We start from the raw sequence: 19,292 nt of genomic DNA, 5'->3' as shown, positions 1-19,292 counted from the left end.
TCATACAGCACAAAATTGCTGGAGCCGGGATTAGAACCTAGGTCATCTGATCCCAGGCCTGTGCTCTTTCTATTATACGCTCCCAAGGGCTTAGTAGAGGGCTCTTCACACAGTAAACTCCATGACAGCAGGGATTGTGTCTACTTCCTTTTTAGTACTCTTCCAAACACTTATTACAGTGTTCTGTCCACAGTAGGCAATCACTACTACTGACTGATTGAAATCCTGCCATTTTCTAAGCTCCTTGAGGGCAGGGATGGTGTCAACTGACTCTACTGTAGCCTCCCAAGCACTCAGTACAGGGCTCCGCTCACAAAGGTTGATCGATCCTGCCAGTGACAGAAATAGCACTCCAGAGGAGAAGGGACACCCCTCCATCAATCAAAATGCACACAGCCCAAACAGTCCAAAGTGAAATTGTGAAGTCATGATGTTCATATCAGCCCCCTGGCCCCACTCCCTGAGATTTGGGGTCCTGGACAGATCCATTAACCTGACCCCAATTTTAAGTTTGCGATCTTCCAAGCCTCTTCCCCCTCCTCCATTTGCTTTGAGTCTGTCTCCGTGAGATTCTAAGCTCTTGAGGGAACATCATTACTCTGACCCAAGTGCTTAGAACTGTGCCCTGCACACAATAAATACTTTCCATCTACAGACACGTGGAAATGCTCTCCAAGAAATGCTCTCCGGCAGAGGTCCGGCTGGACGTTAGCCCCTGGGGCTGAAAGAGGCTATTCCAGGCTGGACGGTGGGGCTCCACGCGGCACGGGGAATACCAGTTTCCTCCGGAGCGTGAAGGCCGGCTGGGGCATCTGCTTCTTCTTCCCCAAGTTATCCGCCCGCTGGCTCACGTCGTCATTGACCGCTGTGAGGATGGAGAGGATGTCTTCCCTCCTGTCAGAGAGAAGAAAAGAATCACTGTGCTATTTGTTTAAGCGCCTGCTATGTGCCAAGCACTGAACGAGGCGCTAGAAAGACCGAACACAAGCAGATCGGACACAGGCCCTGTCCCACATGGGACTCACGGTCTAATAATGATAATAATGAAAATAACTGTGGTATTTGTTAAGCGCTTACTATGCATCAAGCATGTTCTAAACGCTGGGGATGACAAGAAATAATTGGGTCAGACACAGCCCACACAGGGCTCACAATCTAAGTAGGAGGGAGAACAGGTATTGAATCCTCATTCTGCAGATGAGGTAACTCAGGCATTCATTCAGTCATTCATTTAATCGTATTTATTGAGCGCTTACTGTGTGCAGAGCACTGTACTAAGTGCTTGGGAAATACAAGTTGGCAACATATAGAGATGGTCCCTACCCAACAGTGGGCTCACAGTCTAGAAGGGGGAGACAGACAACAAAACGAGACATATTAACAAAATAAAATAAATAGAATAGTAAATAAGTACAAGTAAAATAGAGTAATAAATCTGTACAAACATATATTCAGGTGCTGTGGGGAGGGGAAGGAGGTAGGGCGGGGTGGATGGGGAGGGGGAGGAGGGAGATTCTATTTATTTTATTTTGTTAATATGTTTTGTTGTCTGTCTCCCCCTTCTAGACTGTGAGCCCGCTGTTGGGTACGGACCGGCTCTAGATGTTGCCAACTTGTACTTCCCAAGCGCTTAGTACAGTGCTCTGCACACAGTAAGTGCTCAGTAAATACGACTGAATGATGAATGCCTCAGTTACCTCATCTGCAGAATGAGGATTCAGAGAATAATAACAATTTTTGTATTTGTTAAGCGCTTACTATGTGCAAAGCACTGTTCTAAGCACTGGGGAGGATACAAGGTGATCAGGTTGTCCCATGTGGGGCTCACAATCTTAATCCCCATTTTACAGATGAGGTAACTGAGGCACAGAGAAGGGAAGAGACTGGCCCAAGGTCACACAGCAGGCCTGTGGTGGAGCCGGAGTGTCTCATTTAATTTCTCCCCCGAGACGAGAAGCCTCTTACCAATCCCAGTTACACACGGGGCTCCTCTTTGTCCTCACTGGGCCATGGAGTGACCGGAGTCTCGTTGCCATCCCCATTTTAAGTGTCTTCCACACCACACCCTCCCACCACAACGCAAAAGCAGCATGGTGCAGTGGAGGGAGCACAGGCCTGGGAATAAGAAGGTCACGGGTTCTAATGCTGACTCTGCCACTTGTCTGCTGGGTGACCTTGGACATGTCCCTTCACTTCTTTGTGCCTCTGTTACCTCATCTGTAAAATGGGGATGGAGACTGTGAGCCCCATGTGGGACAGGGACTGTGTACAACCTGATTTCCTTGTATTCACCCCAGCACTTAGTACACTGCCTCATACATAGTAAGCACTTAAATACCTCATCATCATCATCATCATTATTATTATTAATAATAATAACATCCAGCCAGTATGGATTGAGACTGTGAGCCCCATTTGGAACAGGGACCGTGTCCAACCTGATAAACCTCTATCTACTCCAGTGCACTGCCTCACACATAGTAACCGCTTAACAAATACCATCATTATTATTATTATTGTTGTGAATAACGTCCAGCCGGACTGGATTGAGACTGTGAGTCCCATGTGGGACAAGGACTGTGTCCATCCTGATTAACTTGTATCTAGCTCTATCTATGAGAAGCAGCGTGGCTCAGTGGAAAGAGCCCGGGCTTAGGAGTCAGAGGTCAGGGGCTCAAATCCCGGCTCCGCCAACTGTCAGCTGTGTGACTTTGGGCAAGTCGCTTAACTTCTCTGTGCCTCAGTTACCTCATCTGCAAAATGGGGATGACGACCACGAGCCCTCCGTGGGACAAGCTGATCACCTTGCAACCTTCCCAGTGCTTAGAACAGTGCTCTGCACATAGTAAGTGCTTAATAAATGCCATCATTATTAAACAGCACAGGCTTTGGAGTCAGAGGTCAGGGGTTCAAATCCTGGCTCCACCAGTTGTCAGCTGTGTGACTTTGGGCGAGTCGCTTAACTTCTCTGTGCCTCAGTTACCTCATCTGCAAAATGGGGCTGAAGACTGTGAGCCCCCCCGTAGGACAACCTGATCACCTTCTAACCTCCCCAGCACTTAGAACAGTGCTTTGCACATAGTAAGCACTTAATAAATGCCATCATTATTATTATTATTATTGTTATTATTACCCTAGCACTTAGAACAGTGCTTGACCTGTAGGAAGTGCTTAACAAATACCAGAATTATTATTATCTTCCCCCACGTCTGGGAAGAGTCAGTTTCCATTCCCTCGCCTCAGAACGGATAGTGGGCAGGGTGATGAACGGTGCCTTCTCCCCTCCCCGACAAGGCCCAGACCCATCATCACCTGGGTACCAGTAGCTGGAGCTGGCGGCAGAGCGCCTGGATGTACCAGGTGCCCTGGTACACGTGGCGGAAGGACGCGTAGCCGTCGACGGTGGCCATGCCCAAGAGGAAGTCCACTTCGGCGGGAATGCTGTCCTTGGGAGACTCCCGCGGGGCTGGGGGCGGCTCGGGCTGCGGGTCCAGTTCGGGGTTCCGGGCGTCCGGTTCGATCTGCACCGCCTCCTGGATGTCTTTGCCCTGGCAGGCTTGGATGAAGAAGAGCTTGGGCTTGTGGGCCAGGCCGGGGCAGCCTTTGGCCGTGAAGTAGGACATGATCTGGCGGATGGGGATGAGCTCTTCGTCGGCCGAGTAGACGGCGCCCGACTCGCCGTGGGACAGCACGCAGCAGACGAGGCAGTCCCGCACGTCGTGGTCCGGCCGCCTGCTACACTCCTCCAGGGTCGCCACCATCTCCTGCCTGGTCTTGTCGTTGAACGTCTCCACGTCCAGACCCAGCCACCGGAACACCCGCTGTAGCTCGGCTGTCCGCAACAAACACAAACTCCTCAGCGTCCGCTTTCAAGCACTCAATCCGCTTGCCCGCTCCCGCCTCACCTCGCTGTTCTCCTACTACAACCCAGCCCGCACGCTTCGCTTCTCTAGTCCTCACCTGCTCACCGTACCTCCATCTCGTCTCTCTCGCCGCCGACCTCTCGCTCACATCCTCCTTCTGGCCTGGAACGTCCTCCCTCCTCAAATCTGACCGACGATTCCTCTCCCCCCTGCTTCAAAGACTTATTGAAGGCCCGTCTCCTCCAAGAGGCCTTCCCTGACTTAAGCCCTCCTTTCCTCTTCTCCCACTCCCTTCTGAGTTGTCATGACTTACTCCCTTTATTCATCCCCCACCCTCAGCACTTATGTCTGAGAAGCAGCGTGGCTCAGTGGAAAGAGCCCGGGCTTTGGAGTCAGAGGTCATGGGTTCAAATCCCAACTCCGCCAATTGTCAGCTGTGTGACTTTGGGCAAGTCACTTCACTTCTCTGTGCCTCAGTTCCCTCATATGTAAAATGGGGATTAATAATAATAATAATAATAACAATACTAATAATAATAGCATTTATTAAGCGCTTACTATGTGCAAAGCACTGTTCCAAGCACTGGGGAGGTTACAAGGTGATCAGGTTGTCCCACGGTGGGCTCACAGTTTTCATCCCCATTTGATTAAGTTCTCCACCAAAGCCTGCACACTCCACTCCTCTGGTGCTAACCTTCTCACTGTGCCTCGATCTCAGCTGTCCCAACGTCGACCTCTGGCCTGGAATGCCCTCCCTCCTCACATCCGCCAAACTAGCTCTCTTCCCCCCCTTCAAAGCCCTATTGATGGCCCACCTCCTCCAAGAGGCCTTCCCAGACTGAGCCCCCCCTTTTCCTCAGCTCCCCCTCCCTTCCACTTCACCTCAACTCACTCCCTTTGCTTTCCCCCTCTCCCCACCCCACAGCACTTACATATATATGTATATATCTATAATTCTATTTATATTGATGCCTGCTTACTTATTTTGATGTATATGTATCTGTAATCCTTTTTATTTCTATTGATGCCTGTTAATTTGTTTTAATGTCTGTCTTCCCTCTTCTAGATTGTAAGCCCAGTATGGGAAGGGTGTGTCTCTCTTTATTGCTTAATTGTACTTCCCTAGTGCTTCGTCCAATGTTCTACACACAGTAATTGCTCAATAAATACCACTGAATGAATGAATGACAGTGCTCTGCACACAGAAAGCATTCAATAAATTCCACTGATTGATAGCTACAAATTGGCCTAATGCCAACATTTCAACTCCTTCTCCTCCTCTAGACCGTATGCTTACTATGGGCAGGGAATACATCTGCTAATTTTGTTGTGTTGTACTCTCCCACTTAGTACAGTACTCTGCACATAATAAACATTCAATAAATACCACTGATTGATTGATTATGACTATGTAGACACATATACACTCTCTCTCTCTCTCTCTCTCTCTCTCTCTCTCAATCACAGATTTGCAACTGCTTGAAAAGAAGAGACTGGAAAAGCAACATGGCCTAGTGGAAAGAACACAAGCTTCCTCTAGACCGTAAGCTCGTTGTGGGCAGCGACTGTGTCTGTTATATTGTCCTCTCCCAAGATCTTGGTACAATGCTCTGCACACAGTAAGTGCTCAATAAATACCACTGACTGACTGACTGAAGAGCACAAGCCTAAGGGTCAGAGGACCTGGGTTTTAGTCCTAGTTCCACCAGTTGTCTGCCGTGGGACCTTGGGCAAGTCACTTTACTTCCCCATGCCTCAGCTACTCATCTGTAAAATGGGGATTAAGACCAAGCCCCACGTGGGGTATGGACTGTGTCTAATCAGATTAACTTGTATTCTGCCCTAGTGCTTAGTACTGTGCCGGGCACATAGTAAGCGCCTAACCAATTATCAAAAAAAAAAAAAGAGCAGTTGCATTTGACTGCAGAGTTCCTACAAAAGAAGCCCTAGACTGTAAGCTCATTGTGGGCAGGGAATGTGTCTGCTTATTATTATTATTATTGTTATTATTATTACTATGACGGTATTTGTTAAGCACTTACTAGGTGCCAAGCACTGTTCTAAGCACTGGAGTAGATGCAAGGCAATCAGGTTGTCCCACTTGGGGCTCACAGTCTTAATCCCCATTTTGCAGATGAGGTAACTGAGACATAGAGAAGTGAAGTGACTTGCCCAAGGTCACACAACAGACAAGTGGTGGAGCCGGGATTAGAACCTAAGACCTTCTTCTAGTTCTTCTAGACTGTGAGCCCACTGTTGGGTAGGGACCGTCTCTATATGTTGCCAACTTGTACTTCCCAAGCGCTTAGTACAGTGCTCTGTACACTGTAAGCGCTCAATAAATACGATTGATTGATTGATTGATTCTGACTCGCAGGCCCGTGCTCTATCCATTACGCCATGCTGCACTCTCCCAAGCACTTAATGTGCTGCTCTGTACACAGTAAGAGCTCAATAAATATGATTGAATGAATGAATAGATATAGCTCAGGGCTTTAAAAGGTAGGACTATAAAGTGAAAGCCCCTTTCCCCATAAAAAGAAAAAGAGAGAGAGAGAGAGAGAGAAACCCACTTTAAACCCCAGAAACAGTCCTGAAATTCCTTACCCACATCCTTCTGAGTTCCCTTCCTGGAGTTTAATTTGCCCTTGAATGTAAAGTTGTTAAAAATGATGCAGTAACCTCTACGGGCCCGATCCATCCTATAGGTTGACATTTCCTGTTCAAAGGGGAGAAAAAAAAAAAAGATTAAAGCTTCCATTCACCAAACTGTAAGCTCCTCGAATCAATCGGTAGCATTTATTGAGCGCTTACTGTGTGCAGAGCACTGTATGAAGTACGTGGGAGGGTTCAATATGACAGAGTTGGCAGATTCGTTTTCTGCCCACAGTGAGCTTGCGGTCTAGAGGAGATAATCGGGTTGAGGAAGGGGTAAAAGATTAAATGGTCTGCAACTCAAACGAAGCAATGGGGATTAAGACCGAGCCGCAAGTGGGATAAGGACTGTGTCCAACCCGATTATTTTGTAACTAACCCAGCCCATAGTACCATTCTTGGCACAAAAAGAGCCCGGGCTTGGGAGTCAGAGGTCATGGGTTCTAATCCCTGCTCTGCCACTTATCAGCTGTGTGACTTTGGGCAAGTCACTTCACTTTTCTGTGCCTCAGTTCCCTCATCTGTAAAATGGGGATTAAGACTGTGAGCCCCACGTGGAACAACCTGCTTAGCCTGTATCTACCCCAGCACTTAGAACAGTGCTTGGCACATAGTAAGCGCTTAACAAATACAATAATAATAATTATCATTATTATTATTAATAAAAATATCAGAGTTATGGATCAATCTTCATTAAGTGATTGATTTCAGAGGCTGATTTCACCAGCCTGAGAGATATACTTTTATACATTTTTGAACGAATTTATTTTGGAAACTACTATTGCATTCAAATTTTCACTTAAAATGTTTCTCGCATTTCCGCTCCTGCTATTACCACTTCCTTCTGCTATTACTACTCCTTTATCTTCTGGTAAATCATTTTCATTTCTAGTGGTGGACTGCCTCATACGCTTTTGGACATTTTTGTCTTCTTCCTTTACTCAGAATTTATCCCCATGCCCTTGTGAAGCTGAATCATTTGTTTTGAAAACTGCCACCACCTTTCGACATTTTGGTACTTCTAAATGAAATTAGAGAAGCCGCATGGCCTAGCGGATGGATCTCAGGCCTGGGCGTCCAAAGGACCTGAGTTCTCAACCCAGCTCCACCACTTATCTGCTGTGTGACCTTGGGCAAGTCACTTCACTTCTCTGGGCCTCAGTTCCCTCATCTGTAAAATGGGGATTAAGACTGTGAGCCCTGTGTGGGACAGGGACTGGGCGCAATCTGACTTGCTTGTACCTATCCCAGTGCTTAGTACCCTACCTGGCACGAAGTAAGCGCTTAACAAATACGACAAATATAATTACATTTTCCTTTGCCGGTACTGGCATTCCCTCGCTTCTTTTGGTGGCAGTGCAGGAGACAAAAGCATGATCTAAATTTAAAAAGATACCATTGACTAATATTTCTTAAATTAATGTTAATTACAAGCCTCAGACTTACAAACAGCTACTGAGCCCTGCAGTGCCTTACCCAAGGGGTGCTCCATAAATACTGGGTCCTGCCTCTCCCCAGAAGGTCTACACTGGAAGCTTGTTGTGGGCAAGAAATGTGTCTGTTTTTGGTTCTATTGTCTTCTCTCAAGTGCTTTGCACAGAGTAGGTGCTCAATAAATATGACTGATGAATGACTCAATAAAGGGAGAGAAAAAGAATTCTGGAAGTCTTCCAAACCTCTGTGCTGCCTTCTGATCCCCTCCTGAAGTTGGACTCGCCCACCAGCTCTCTGGAAACGGGCAGAGGGACTTTTGCCACCTTATCATCTGGAAGGGAGAAACAAAACCCAGTTAAACCCAGCCCATTCCACAGAGTCTCCCCTATCAATCAACGCCTCTTCGCGGCAGGAGAATTCGCATCCGCTGTTCAAACTTAGGGCTTGTGCCACATACCCGGAATGGAAAGACCTAAGCTGAAGCATCAGGCAAAACTGATTAATTTAATTTAATGATGGTATTTTTTAAGTGCTTACTATATGCAAAGCACTAAGTGCTGGGGAGGTTACAAGGTGATCAGGTTGTCCCACGGGGGGCTCACCGTTTTAATCCCCATTTTACATGAGGAGGCACAGAGAAGTTAAGTGATTTGCCCAAAGTCACACAGCTGACAGTGGGCGGAGCCGGGATTTGAACCCATGACCTCTGACTCCAAACCCGGGCTCTTTCCACTGAGCCTCAGTGCTTCTCCATTCACTTGCGCTGGGCAGCGGTGGCGTGGGAAAGAGTCAAAAGCGGATGACGGAGTGATCAGAACGCTGATCAAAGACCACGGCAGAGACAGGAGTTTTTACCGGGCGGAAGGCGGTGATGGTAAACCACTTCCGCATTTTCACTGAGAAAACCCTAGGGAAACACACACCACGACGACTTTACGACGGAAGACGTTCCGTAGAGGGTGTGTCCATGGAGTCGCTATGGGTCGGAAATGACTTGACGGCATTTGAATTTGATTCCCCGTCGGCATTTGAATTAGATTCCCCAAAGGCCAGAGACGTACTTGAGACGGCATTTGAATTAGATTCCCCAAAGGCCAGAGACGTACTTGAGAATCTCATTCATTCATTCATTCAATCGTATTTATTGAGCGCTTACTGTGTGCAGAGCACTGGAAGTACAAGTCGGCGACAAGTTGGCAAGATAGACCCTGGGCCCAGCCCTACCTCTGATTAGAGCTGTCGCCACAGTGAACAGAAACTCGAGAGAGTTCTCAAGTCACAACTTCTCCAAGACGCCGTCTCTCATTACTCTCTCATCTCCCCAGTTACTTCCCCCCGCCCATCACTGACACTTCATTCATTCAATTGTATTTATTGAGCGCTTACTTTGTGCAGAGCACTGTACTACTTGCTCTGTACTACTTCAGCACTCCACTTCACCTAGGCATTAGACTGTAAGCTCGTTGTGGGCATGGAACGTGTCTGCTTATTGTTGTATTGTACTCTCCCAAGCGCTTAGTACAGTGCTCTGCACACAGTAAGCGCTCAATAAATACGACTGAATGAATCACCCACCTTCACCCTGTAGCGCTTAGGCATCAGTCTAGACTGGAAGCTTGTGGTGGACAGGGAAGGAGGCATTCAATTCATTCATTGGTATTAAGTTTCCACCAACTCTGTTGTATTGTACTCTCCCAAGTGCTCTGCACACAGTAAGCGCTCAATTCATGCCACTAATTGATGATTATTTTAAAATTTTGTTGCTTCCCCTACCTGTAATTTAATCCTCTGTGTCTCTCCCATTATATCCCCGAGGACAGGGATCATTTGTTTGTGATAGTATTTATTAACTGCTTACTCCGGGTCAGGCACTGTACTAAGCGCTGGGGTAGAACCAAGCTCACCAGGTTGGACACAGTCCCTGTCTCACACGGGGATCACAGTCTCAATCCCCATTTTACAGATGAGGGAACTGAGGGACAGAGAAGTGAAGTGGCTTGCCCAAGATCACCCAGAGGACAGGTAGAGGAGCCGGGACTAGAACTCAGGTCCTTTTGACTCCTAGGCCCTTGCTCTATCCCCTAGGCCTCAATCGTGTCTCCTAATTCTACTCTCCTTTACGCTTAGTACAGTGCTCTGCACAGAGTAAGCACTCAATAATTGCTGATTGCGTAGGACAGATATAGGATCTCAGCCCTGGGCAGCCAACTAAAAATATTTTTATGTCTGTCTCCCCTATTAAGCATGCAAGCTCCTTGTGGGCAGGAAACCTCTCTCCTCCTTGGTTTATTCTTTCCCAAGTACTTAGTACCATGCATAATAATGATGTTATTTGTTAAGCGCTTACTATATGACAAGCACTGTTCTAAGCGCTGCATCACGCCTTAAGGGGCACTCAATAAATACTAGTATTATTATATTTCTATCCCTTTTCTTGGGTGCTAAGTTGACAATCATCTTTCCACCAACTGACCAATGGTATTTATTGAGCACTTCCTCTGTGCAGAGAACTGTACTATGCGCTTGGGAGAATACAATATAACAGGGTAGGTAACTATTTTCCCTGCCCACATGGAATTTACAATCTAGAAGGCAGACAGAGCTACCAATGGTAGGAAAAGAGAAAGGGAAAAGGCCAGTGCTCCCAGTTTAAAGGACCCAATCCCACATATGCTTCTGTCTGCCTCCCTTGCTAGAGTGCATCAATCGTATCTATTGAGCGCTTACTGTGTGCAAAGCGCTGTTCTAAATGCTTGGTGGAGTACAATATAACAGTCAGTAGACACGTTCCCTGCCCACAGCGAACTTACAGTTTAGAGTGTAAGCTCCTTGTGGGATGGAAGCACGTCTTATGTTTCTGTTGGTCTTACCCAAGCGCTTGGTACAATGCACTGCACCCAGTGGGAGCTCAATAAATACCACTACCATTACTACCTTCTTGTCTTGCAAAGGACCGCATTATCTCACCATGCTCCTGCAGGCTCACTGGATCCGCCTTGCGAAAGTCTAGAAAAGAAAACCAAGACTCATCAGTTGCCCCAAAGCACCGTTATGATGTCATACCTGACGTTCAACTACTCTCCCCGCTTTCAAAGCCTTATTTATTACTTTATATATTTATTTATTTTACTTGTACATATTTATTCTATTTATTTTGTTAATACGTTTTGTTTTGTTGTCTGTCTCCCCCTTCTAGACTGTGAGCCCGCTGTTGGGTAGGGACCGTCTCTATATGTTGCCAACTTCGACTTCCCAAGTGCCTAGTACAGTGCTCTGCACACAGTAAGTGCTCAATAAATACAATTGAGTGAATGAATTGAAGGCCCATCTCCTCCAAGAGGCCTTCCCTGACTAAGCCCTTCTTTCCTCTTTTCCCACTCCCTCCTGAGTCACCTGTGCACTTGGATTTGCTCCTTTTATGCCCCACAGCACTTACATCGATATCCATAACTTATTTATATTAATGTCTGTCTCCCACTCTATCTTAGAAGGTCCTTGTGGGCAGGGGACATGTCTACCAACTGCACAGTGCTTAGTACAATGCTCTGTACAGAAAAAGCGCTCAATAAAAATGACTGATCTCTGGCTATGCCTTTCATCTGGGCTGGGTGTTTTTTTTACGGTATCTGTTAAGTGCTTACTACGTGCCTGGCACTGTTTGAAGACCTGGGGGAGATACAAACTAATCAGGTTGGACACAGTCCCTGTCCCACATGGGGTTTTCAGTCTTAATCCCCATTTTCCAGATGAGGGAACTGAGGCCCAGGGGAGTGAAGTGACTCCAGGAGGCCTTCCCAAACTGAACCCCTTCCTTCCTCTCCTCCTCGTCCCCCTCTCCATCCCCCCCACCTTACCTCCTTCCCTTCCCCACAGCACCTGTATATATGTATATATGTTTGTACATATTTGTTACTCTATTTATTTATTTATTTTACTTGTACATATCTATTCTATTTATTTTATTTTGTTAGCATGTTTGGTTTTGTTCTCTGTCTCCCCCTTTTAGACTGTGAGCCCACTGTTGGGTAGGGACTGTCTCCATATGTTGCCAACTTGTACTTCCCAAGCTCTTAGTACAGTGCTCTGCACACAGTAAGCGCTCAATAAATACGATTGATGATGAAGTGACTTGCCCAAGGAGACAAGCGATGGTGCTCTAATCATGAGGCCATGCTGCTTCTCACAGTTCTAAAAAGAAGTGTGAGGAACGGTCTCCACACTCTCAGGTTCTGAGGTAATGCCAGACCCCCGGGGGGCCGGACTGCTTTCTCACTAGATTCTCCCCCGAACAAGCTCCAGCCCGGAGCCTCCATGAAACAGAATTCAACTGTGTCTCATCTGATTATCTTCAATCTACCCCAGTGCTTAGCTCATAGTAAGAGCTTCTGAAATCAATTCATCTTAGTATCCGCCCCCGCCAACCGACGGGCAAGTCACGTCGCTTCTCAGGGCCTCGTTGACCTCATCTGGTAAATGTGGATAAAGACTGTGAGCCCCACATGGGGCAGGGACAGTGTCCAAACTGATCACCTTGTCTACCCCAGCATTTAGCACAGTGCTTGACACTCTCTCTCTTCAGCTTCTTCATGGATCTTTCTCTCCAGCGAGATTCGTTCATCAATCAATCAATCGTATTTACTGAGCGCTTACTGTGTGCAGAGCACTGTACTAAGCGCTTGGGAAGTACAAGTACAAGTTCATGCAGTTTTTATTAAGTGCTTACTACATGCAGAGCACTGTACTCAGCCAACACAACAATGGTATTGACACCTGTCTACTTGTTCTCTTTTGCTGTCTGTCTTCCCCTTATTGACTCTGAGCCTGTTGTTGGGTAGGGACTGTCTCTGTACGTTGCCAAACTGTACTTTCCATGCGCTTAGTACAGTGCTCTGCACACAACAAGCATTCAATAAATACGATTGAATGAATTAATCAATAAACAATAAACAGACATATTCCCGGCCCACAACAAGCTTGCAGTTTAGAGGGATCATAGGTTCTTTGAAGGCAAGGATCAAGTTATTACATCTATCGTCTTCTCCTAAGCTCTTAGCACAGTTCTCTGCATACAGTAGGAACTCCAACACTTGATTAATTATGATTGTTAATTTTCCTATGAAATACCTCCATGAGGCTATATTACTCCTTTTCATCTCTGTACCCCACTCTCCACTCCCCCCTTCTCTGACCATTCATTCAGTCATTCAATCATATTTACTGAGCGCTTACTGTGTGCAGAGCACTATACTAAGCGTTTGGGAGAGTACTATATAACAACATTTAGACACATTCCCTACCCACAACAAATCCCCCTTCTCGCTATCACAATGACAGCCAAAGTTAGTTCTGGCTCAGGAAAGAGAAAGGTTTGCTTGTCTGCTGTGTGACCTTGGGCAAATCACTTAGCTTTCTGTGCCTCAATTCCCTCATCCGTAAAAAGGGGATAAGACTGTAAGCCCCGTGTGAGAGAGGGATTGTGTCCAACCCAAGTATCTTGTATCTAGCTCAGCACTTAGAACAGTGCCTGACACATGGTAAGTGCTTAGCAAATACTGTAATTATTATTACTATCAAGACGACAGCGGGCCTGTTCCCAAGCTTAGTTACAGGGATGAAAACCAGCCTGATTCTGCTCGTTAGTTCATCGCCATCATCCATGGTATTTACTGAGCGCATGCTGTACGCAAAGCATGTACTAAGCACCTGGGAGAGGACAACACAACAGAGATGGTAGCCACGTTCCCTGCTCACGACGAGCTTAAGGGTTGGCCTAACAAAGTACCCATGGCACAACTTACGCCTCTCGTTTTTGTACTTGTTGATTCTTCTCACGAGCTCCGGCGAAACTTGTCTGCAAACTTCCTCCAGTTTCTCCAGATTATTCTCCCCCAACAGCTCCTGCTTCTCCAGGAAAAGCAGAAGGCTCAGGGTCGACTGCTAAAGAACGGAAATAAAGCATGAAGAGCCCAAACTTTTCTCAGAAATCGTACCATTTCCCTCAAGTTTTCCCTTGCTTTTGAACCCACCTGCCCTTTGTCCTTAAACCCCTGTTGCTTAAATGCTATTGCTTATTATTATTATTATTATTATATTATATTATATTATAATAATTATAATAATACCAAAGCACTATTCTAAGCGCTGGAGAGGTTACAAGATGATCAAGTTGTCCCACTGGGGGCTCACAGTCTTAATCCCCATTTTACAGATGAGGTAACTGAGGCACGGAGAAGTGAAGTGACTTGCCCAAAGTCACACAGCTGACAATTGGCGGAGCCAGGATTTAAACCCATGACCTCTGACTCCAAAGCCCATGTTCTTTCCACTGAGCCACGCTGCTTTTATGAATAAATAATAATAATAATAATAATAATAATAATATTTATTAAGTGCTTACTATGTGCCAAGTACTGTTCTAAGCACTGGGAAAGATACAAGATTATCAGGTTGTTTCACGTGGGGCTCACAGTCTTAATCCCCATTTTCCAGATGAGGTAATTGAGTTAAGTGACTCGCCCAAAGTCACACAGCTGACAAGGTGCGGAGTTGGGATTAGAACCCATGACCGCTGACTCCTAAACCTGTGCTCTTTCCACTAAACCACACTAAACCGCCCAGTGCTTAGCGCCCCACCCCAAACCCCCCGTCCCCCCCAAGGGGCTCTGCCCAGTGCTTCGCCCAATGCTCCGCCCCTTCAAAGCCCTACTGACAGCTCACCTCCTCCAGGAGGCCTGCCCACACTCAGCCACCTGTTTCCTCTCCTCCTCCTCATCGCTCGCCCTCCCCACTTCCCCTCCCCATAGCACTTCTATTTGTACAGATTTATTACTCTATTTTATTTGTATTTTTTTACTCTATTTTATTAATGCTATGTCTATAGCTATCATTCTATTAAGTGCTTACTATGTGCCGAGTACTGTTCTAAGTGCTCTGCACACAGTAAGTGCTCAATAAATACAATTGATGATGATTCTATTTCTCTATTTTGGATTGCGCCCCCCTCTGCCCTTCCCCCTTCCCCTCCCCACAGCAGTTCTGTCTATTTGTACAGATTTATTACTTTATTTATTTTATTTGTATATATATTTTTTACTCTATTTTATTAATGCTGTGTCTATAGCTATCATTCTATTTCTCTATTTTGGATCGTGCCCCCCTCTGCCCTCCCCCACTTCCCGTCCCCACAGCACTTCTATTTGTATATATTTATTACTCTATTTTATTAATGCTGTGTCTATAGCTATCATTCTATTTCTCTATTTTGGATCACCCCCTCCTATCCTCCCCCTCCCCACAGCATTTCTGTCTATTTGTACAGATTTATTACTCTATTTTATTTGTATATATTTTTTACTCTGTCTATTTGTACACATTACTCTATTTGTTTTATTTGTATATATTTATTACTCTATTTTATTAATGCTGTGTCCCCTTCCCCTCCCTACAGCACGTCTAATTGTACACATTTATTACTCTATTTTATTTGTACACATTTTTAATAGCATTTATTACATGCTTACTATGTGCAAAGCACTGTTCTAAGCGCTGGGGAGGTAACAAGGTGATCAGGTTGTCCCACAGGAGGGCTCACAGTCTTCATCCCCATTTTACAGATGAGGGAACTGAGGTCGAGAGAAGTTAAGTGACTTGACTAAAGTCACACAGCTGACAAGGGGCGGAGACAGGCTCAGAACCCGTGATCTCTGACTCCTAAACCTGTGCTCTTTCCACTAAGCCATGCTGTGATGATAAAACAGTATTTCAGCGCTTAGAACAGTGCTTTGCACATAGTAAGCACTTAATAAATGCCATTATTAATTAATTAATTAATTAATTTGTTAAGCACTTATCTATGTCCAGGACTGTACTAACCACAGGGATAGACGAAAGCTAATTAAAGAAGCAGCGTGGCATAGTGGATAGAACCCGGACCTAGGATTCAGAAGGACCTGGGTTCTAGTCCTGGCTCCGCTGTGTGACCTTGGGTAAGTCACTTCACTTCTCTGGGCCTCACTTCATCTGTAAAATGGGGGCTAAGACTGTGAGCCCCATGTGGGACAGGGACTGTGTCCAACCTAATTAGCTTGCATCTACTTTAGTGCTTAGAAGAGTGCCCAACTTGTACTTCCCAAGTGCTTAGTACAGTGCTCTGCACATAGTAAGTGCTCTATAACTACGATTGAATTGAATGAATGAATGCCTGGCACATAGTAAGTGCTTAACAAATATCATTTTAAAAAAAAAGGGTCCCACATAGGGCTCACATTCTAGTGAGCTCGTTGTGGGCAGGGAATGTCACTGTTTATTGTTGTATTGTACTTTCCCAAGAGCTTAGTACAGTGCTCTGCACACAGTAAGTGCTCAATAAATACACTGAAATGAATTAAAGGGGTGGCGGGAGAGGTAATGAATCCCCATTTTGCAGATGAGGGAACTAAGGCCCAGAGAAGTGACTTGCTCAAGGTTACACAGCAGGTTATTTGTGAAGCCAGGATTGGAACCTAGGTTTTCTGACTCCTAGGCCTGTGCTCTTTCCAATAGGTCACTCATCTTAATAACCATAGGGCAGGTGTGTAGTAATAATAATAATAATAATAATAATAATGACATTTATTAAGCACTTACTATGTGCAAAGCACTGTTCTAAGCGCTGGAGAGGTTACAAGGCGATCAGGTTGTCCCACTGGGGGCTCACAGTCTTAATCCCCATTTTACAGATGAGGTAACTGAGGCACAGAGAAGTGAAGTGACTTGCCCAAAGTCACACAGCTGACAATTGGCGGAGCCGGGACTTGAACCCATGACCTCTGACTCCAAAGCCCGGGCTCTTTCCACTGAGCTATGCTGCTTCTGTGTAGTGAGTTCAGTATCTTGAATCTTGCCTCTAACCATCCCCAGTTGGACTGGACAGAGCCCTAACACAGGAGATAAACAGTGTGGCTCAGTGGAAAGAGCACGGGCTTTGGAGTCAGAGGTCATGGGTTCGAATCCTGGCTCCACCACATGCCTGCTGTGTGATCTTGGGCAAGTCACTTCACTTCTCTGAGCCTCAGTTACCTCATCTGGAAAATGGGGATTAAGACTGTGAGCCCCACGTGGGACAACTTGATCACCTTGGATTCCCCCCAGCACTTAGAACAGTGCTCTGCACATAGTAAGCGCTTAACAAATGCCATTATTATTATTATTATTATTAGTGGACACAGTAACGGCCAAGGAGGCAGAAGGATCTGGGTTCTAGTTCCAGCTCTCCCAATTGCTTGCTGTGTGACCTGGGGAAAGTCACTTCACTTCTCTCTGTGCTTCAGTTATGTCATCTGTAAAATGGGGATTGAGACCGTGAACCTTATGCGGGACAGGGACTGTGTCCAACCCGATTTGCTTGTATTCACCCCAGAGCTTAGTACATTCATTCATTCAATCGTATTTATTGAGCGCTTACTGTGTCAGAGCACAGTGCCTGACACATAGGAAACACTTAACAAATACCATAATTATTATTATCTGAGGACTGAGACAATGGGAGGATCGTTCTCCACTTCCGTGCCCTAGCTGTGGAGCGCTGTTGGTGGAAATCCATTCATCTCCCTGATCTTGTCCACCTGAAAGTCATTCTTATCCACTTCAATTCGGCCCTCTCCTCTGCCCGTCTCCCTCCTAATTCGCTCCCATATCCACTGCTCCCACCAGCTTTTCCAGACATTTAACTCCCTCCTCAAACTTCCTGTCGCCTTTGTCAACCAAACTGAAGCCATCAGGCATGATCTCCCTAAAATAGCCCCCTGTCCTCTCCAATTACCCCCACCCACCCCCACCCCCGCTCCTCCACACTCTTTGACTCTCCTTATATTCCCTGCAGTAATTCCAGAGATGTCTCACCTCCTCTTTAAATCTCCCACCTCTGCCTGTGCTTCCGATCCCATTTCTTTACATCTTTTTAAGACACTCTTCCCTCCTTGACTGCCATTTTCCACTGTTACCTTTACAACGGCTTCTTCCCCACTGCTTTCAAGCGTGCTTACGGATTCCCTATCCTCCAAAAAACCCTCCCTTAACTCCAATGGCTTCCTCCAGTTATTGCCCCATCTCTCTCCTACCACTCCTCTTCAAACTTCTTGGGAGAGAGTTTACACCTGCTGTCGCCTCTTCCTCCAATTCTCTCCTGGATCCCTTTCAATCTGGCTTCTGCCCCCTTCATTCCACAGAAATAGCCTTCTCTAAGGTCACCAATGACCTTCTTCTCGCCAAATCTGATGGCCTCTGCTCTATCCTAGTCCTCCCTGACCTCTCAGCTGCCTTTGATGCTGCAGACCAGCCCCTTCTCCTGGAAATTTTATCAAACCTTGGCTTCACTGACACTGTCCTCTCTTGATTCTCCTCTTATCTCTCTGACCGCTCCTCCTCAATTTCTTTTGTTGGCTCCCGCCTTCTGACAGTGGGAGTCCCTCAAGGTTCAGTTCTAGGTCCCCTTCTATTCTCCAACTATACCCATTACTTTGGAAAACTCATTTGCTCCCATGGCTTCAACAACCATCTCTAAGCAGATGATTCCCAAATCTACACCTCCAGCCCTGACTTCTCTCCTTCCCTGCAAGCTCACCTTTCCTCCTGTTTTCAGGCACCACTACCCAGACGTCCAGATGAATCACACTACACAGATCCAAAACTGAACTCCTATCTTCCTATCCAAACCCTGTCTTTCCTATACCTGTAGATAAGACCACTATCCTCACTATCTCACAAGCCCAGAACCTTGGCGTTGTCCTCAACTCATCTCACTCATCCCACCCACATATTCAATTTGCCATTGATTCAATCGTATTTATTGAGCACTTACTGTGTGCGCAGCCCCGTACTAAGTGCTTGGGAGAATACAATAAAACAATAAACAGAGACATTCCCTGCCCACAATGAGCTACAGTCTAGGGGGGAGAAAATTCTGTCACCAAATCCTGTCCATCCTACCTTCACAACATTGCTAAAATCCACCCTTTCCTCTCCATCCAAACGGCTACCACTCTGATCCAAGTAATTATCCTATCCTGCCTTGACGACTGCATCAGTCTCCTCACTGACCTTCTTGCCTCTCCCTACTCCAGTCCATACTTCACTCTTAATAATAAATAATAATTATGATATTTGTTAAGCGCTTACTATGTGCCAGGCACTGTACTAAGCTCTAGGGTGGATACAAGGAGATCAGGTTGGACACAGTTGCTGTCCCACACGGGTCTCAATCCCTATTTTACAGATGAGGTAACAGGCACAGAGAAGTGAATTGACTTGCCCAAGATCACATAGCAGACAAGTGGCAGAGCCGGGATAAGAACCCATGACCTT

The 19,292-nt window shown here is 46.1% G+C and overlaps 1 protein-coding gene across 2 annotated transcripts in view; it reads right to left on the bottom strand.

Moving 5' to 3' along the window:
- Positions 1 to 245: 245 nt before the first annotated feature.
- The window catches only part of CASP10 (caspase 10), a 46,088-nt gene continuing 27,041 nt past the window's right edge, over positions 246 to 19,292 (bottom strand). Inside the window, exons 6-11 of one of the 2 annotated variants that reach the window (XM_038749312.1) lie at positions 13,751 to 13,889; positions 10,887 to 10,958; positions 8,195 to 8,283; positions 6,471 to 6,582; positions 3,313 to 3,832; positions 246 to 894 (exon numbers count right to left, since the gene is read on the bottom strand). In XM_038749312.1, coding sequence (XP_038605240.1) covers positions 732 to 894; positions 3,313 to 3,832; positions 6,471 to 6,582; positions 8,195 to 8,283; positions 10,887 to 10,958; positions 13,751 to 13,889 — 1,095 coding nt within the window. In that variant the 3' untranslated portion in view covers positions 246 to 731. The remainder of the gene's footprint in view (positions 895 to 3,312; positions 3,833 to 6,470; positions 6,583 to 8,194; positions 8,284 to 10,886; positions 10,959 to 13,750; positions 13,890 to 19,292) is intronic. The other variant, XM_038749313.1, reaches the window with a different exon arrangement.

This window comes from Tachyglossus aculeatus, chromosome 7 (assembly GCF_015852505.1).
Source record: "Tachyglossus aculeatus isolate mTacAcu1 chromosome 7, mTacAcu1.pri, whole genome shotgun sequence".
NCBI lineage: Eukaryota > Metazoa > Chordata > Mammalia > Monotremata > Tachyglossidae > Tachyglossus > Tachyglossus aculeatus.
This window is presented reverse-complemented; position numbering and strand designations above follow the sequence as displayed.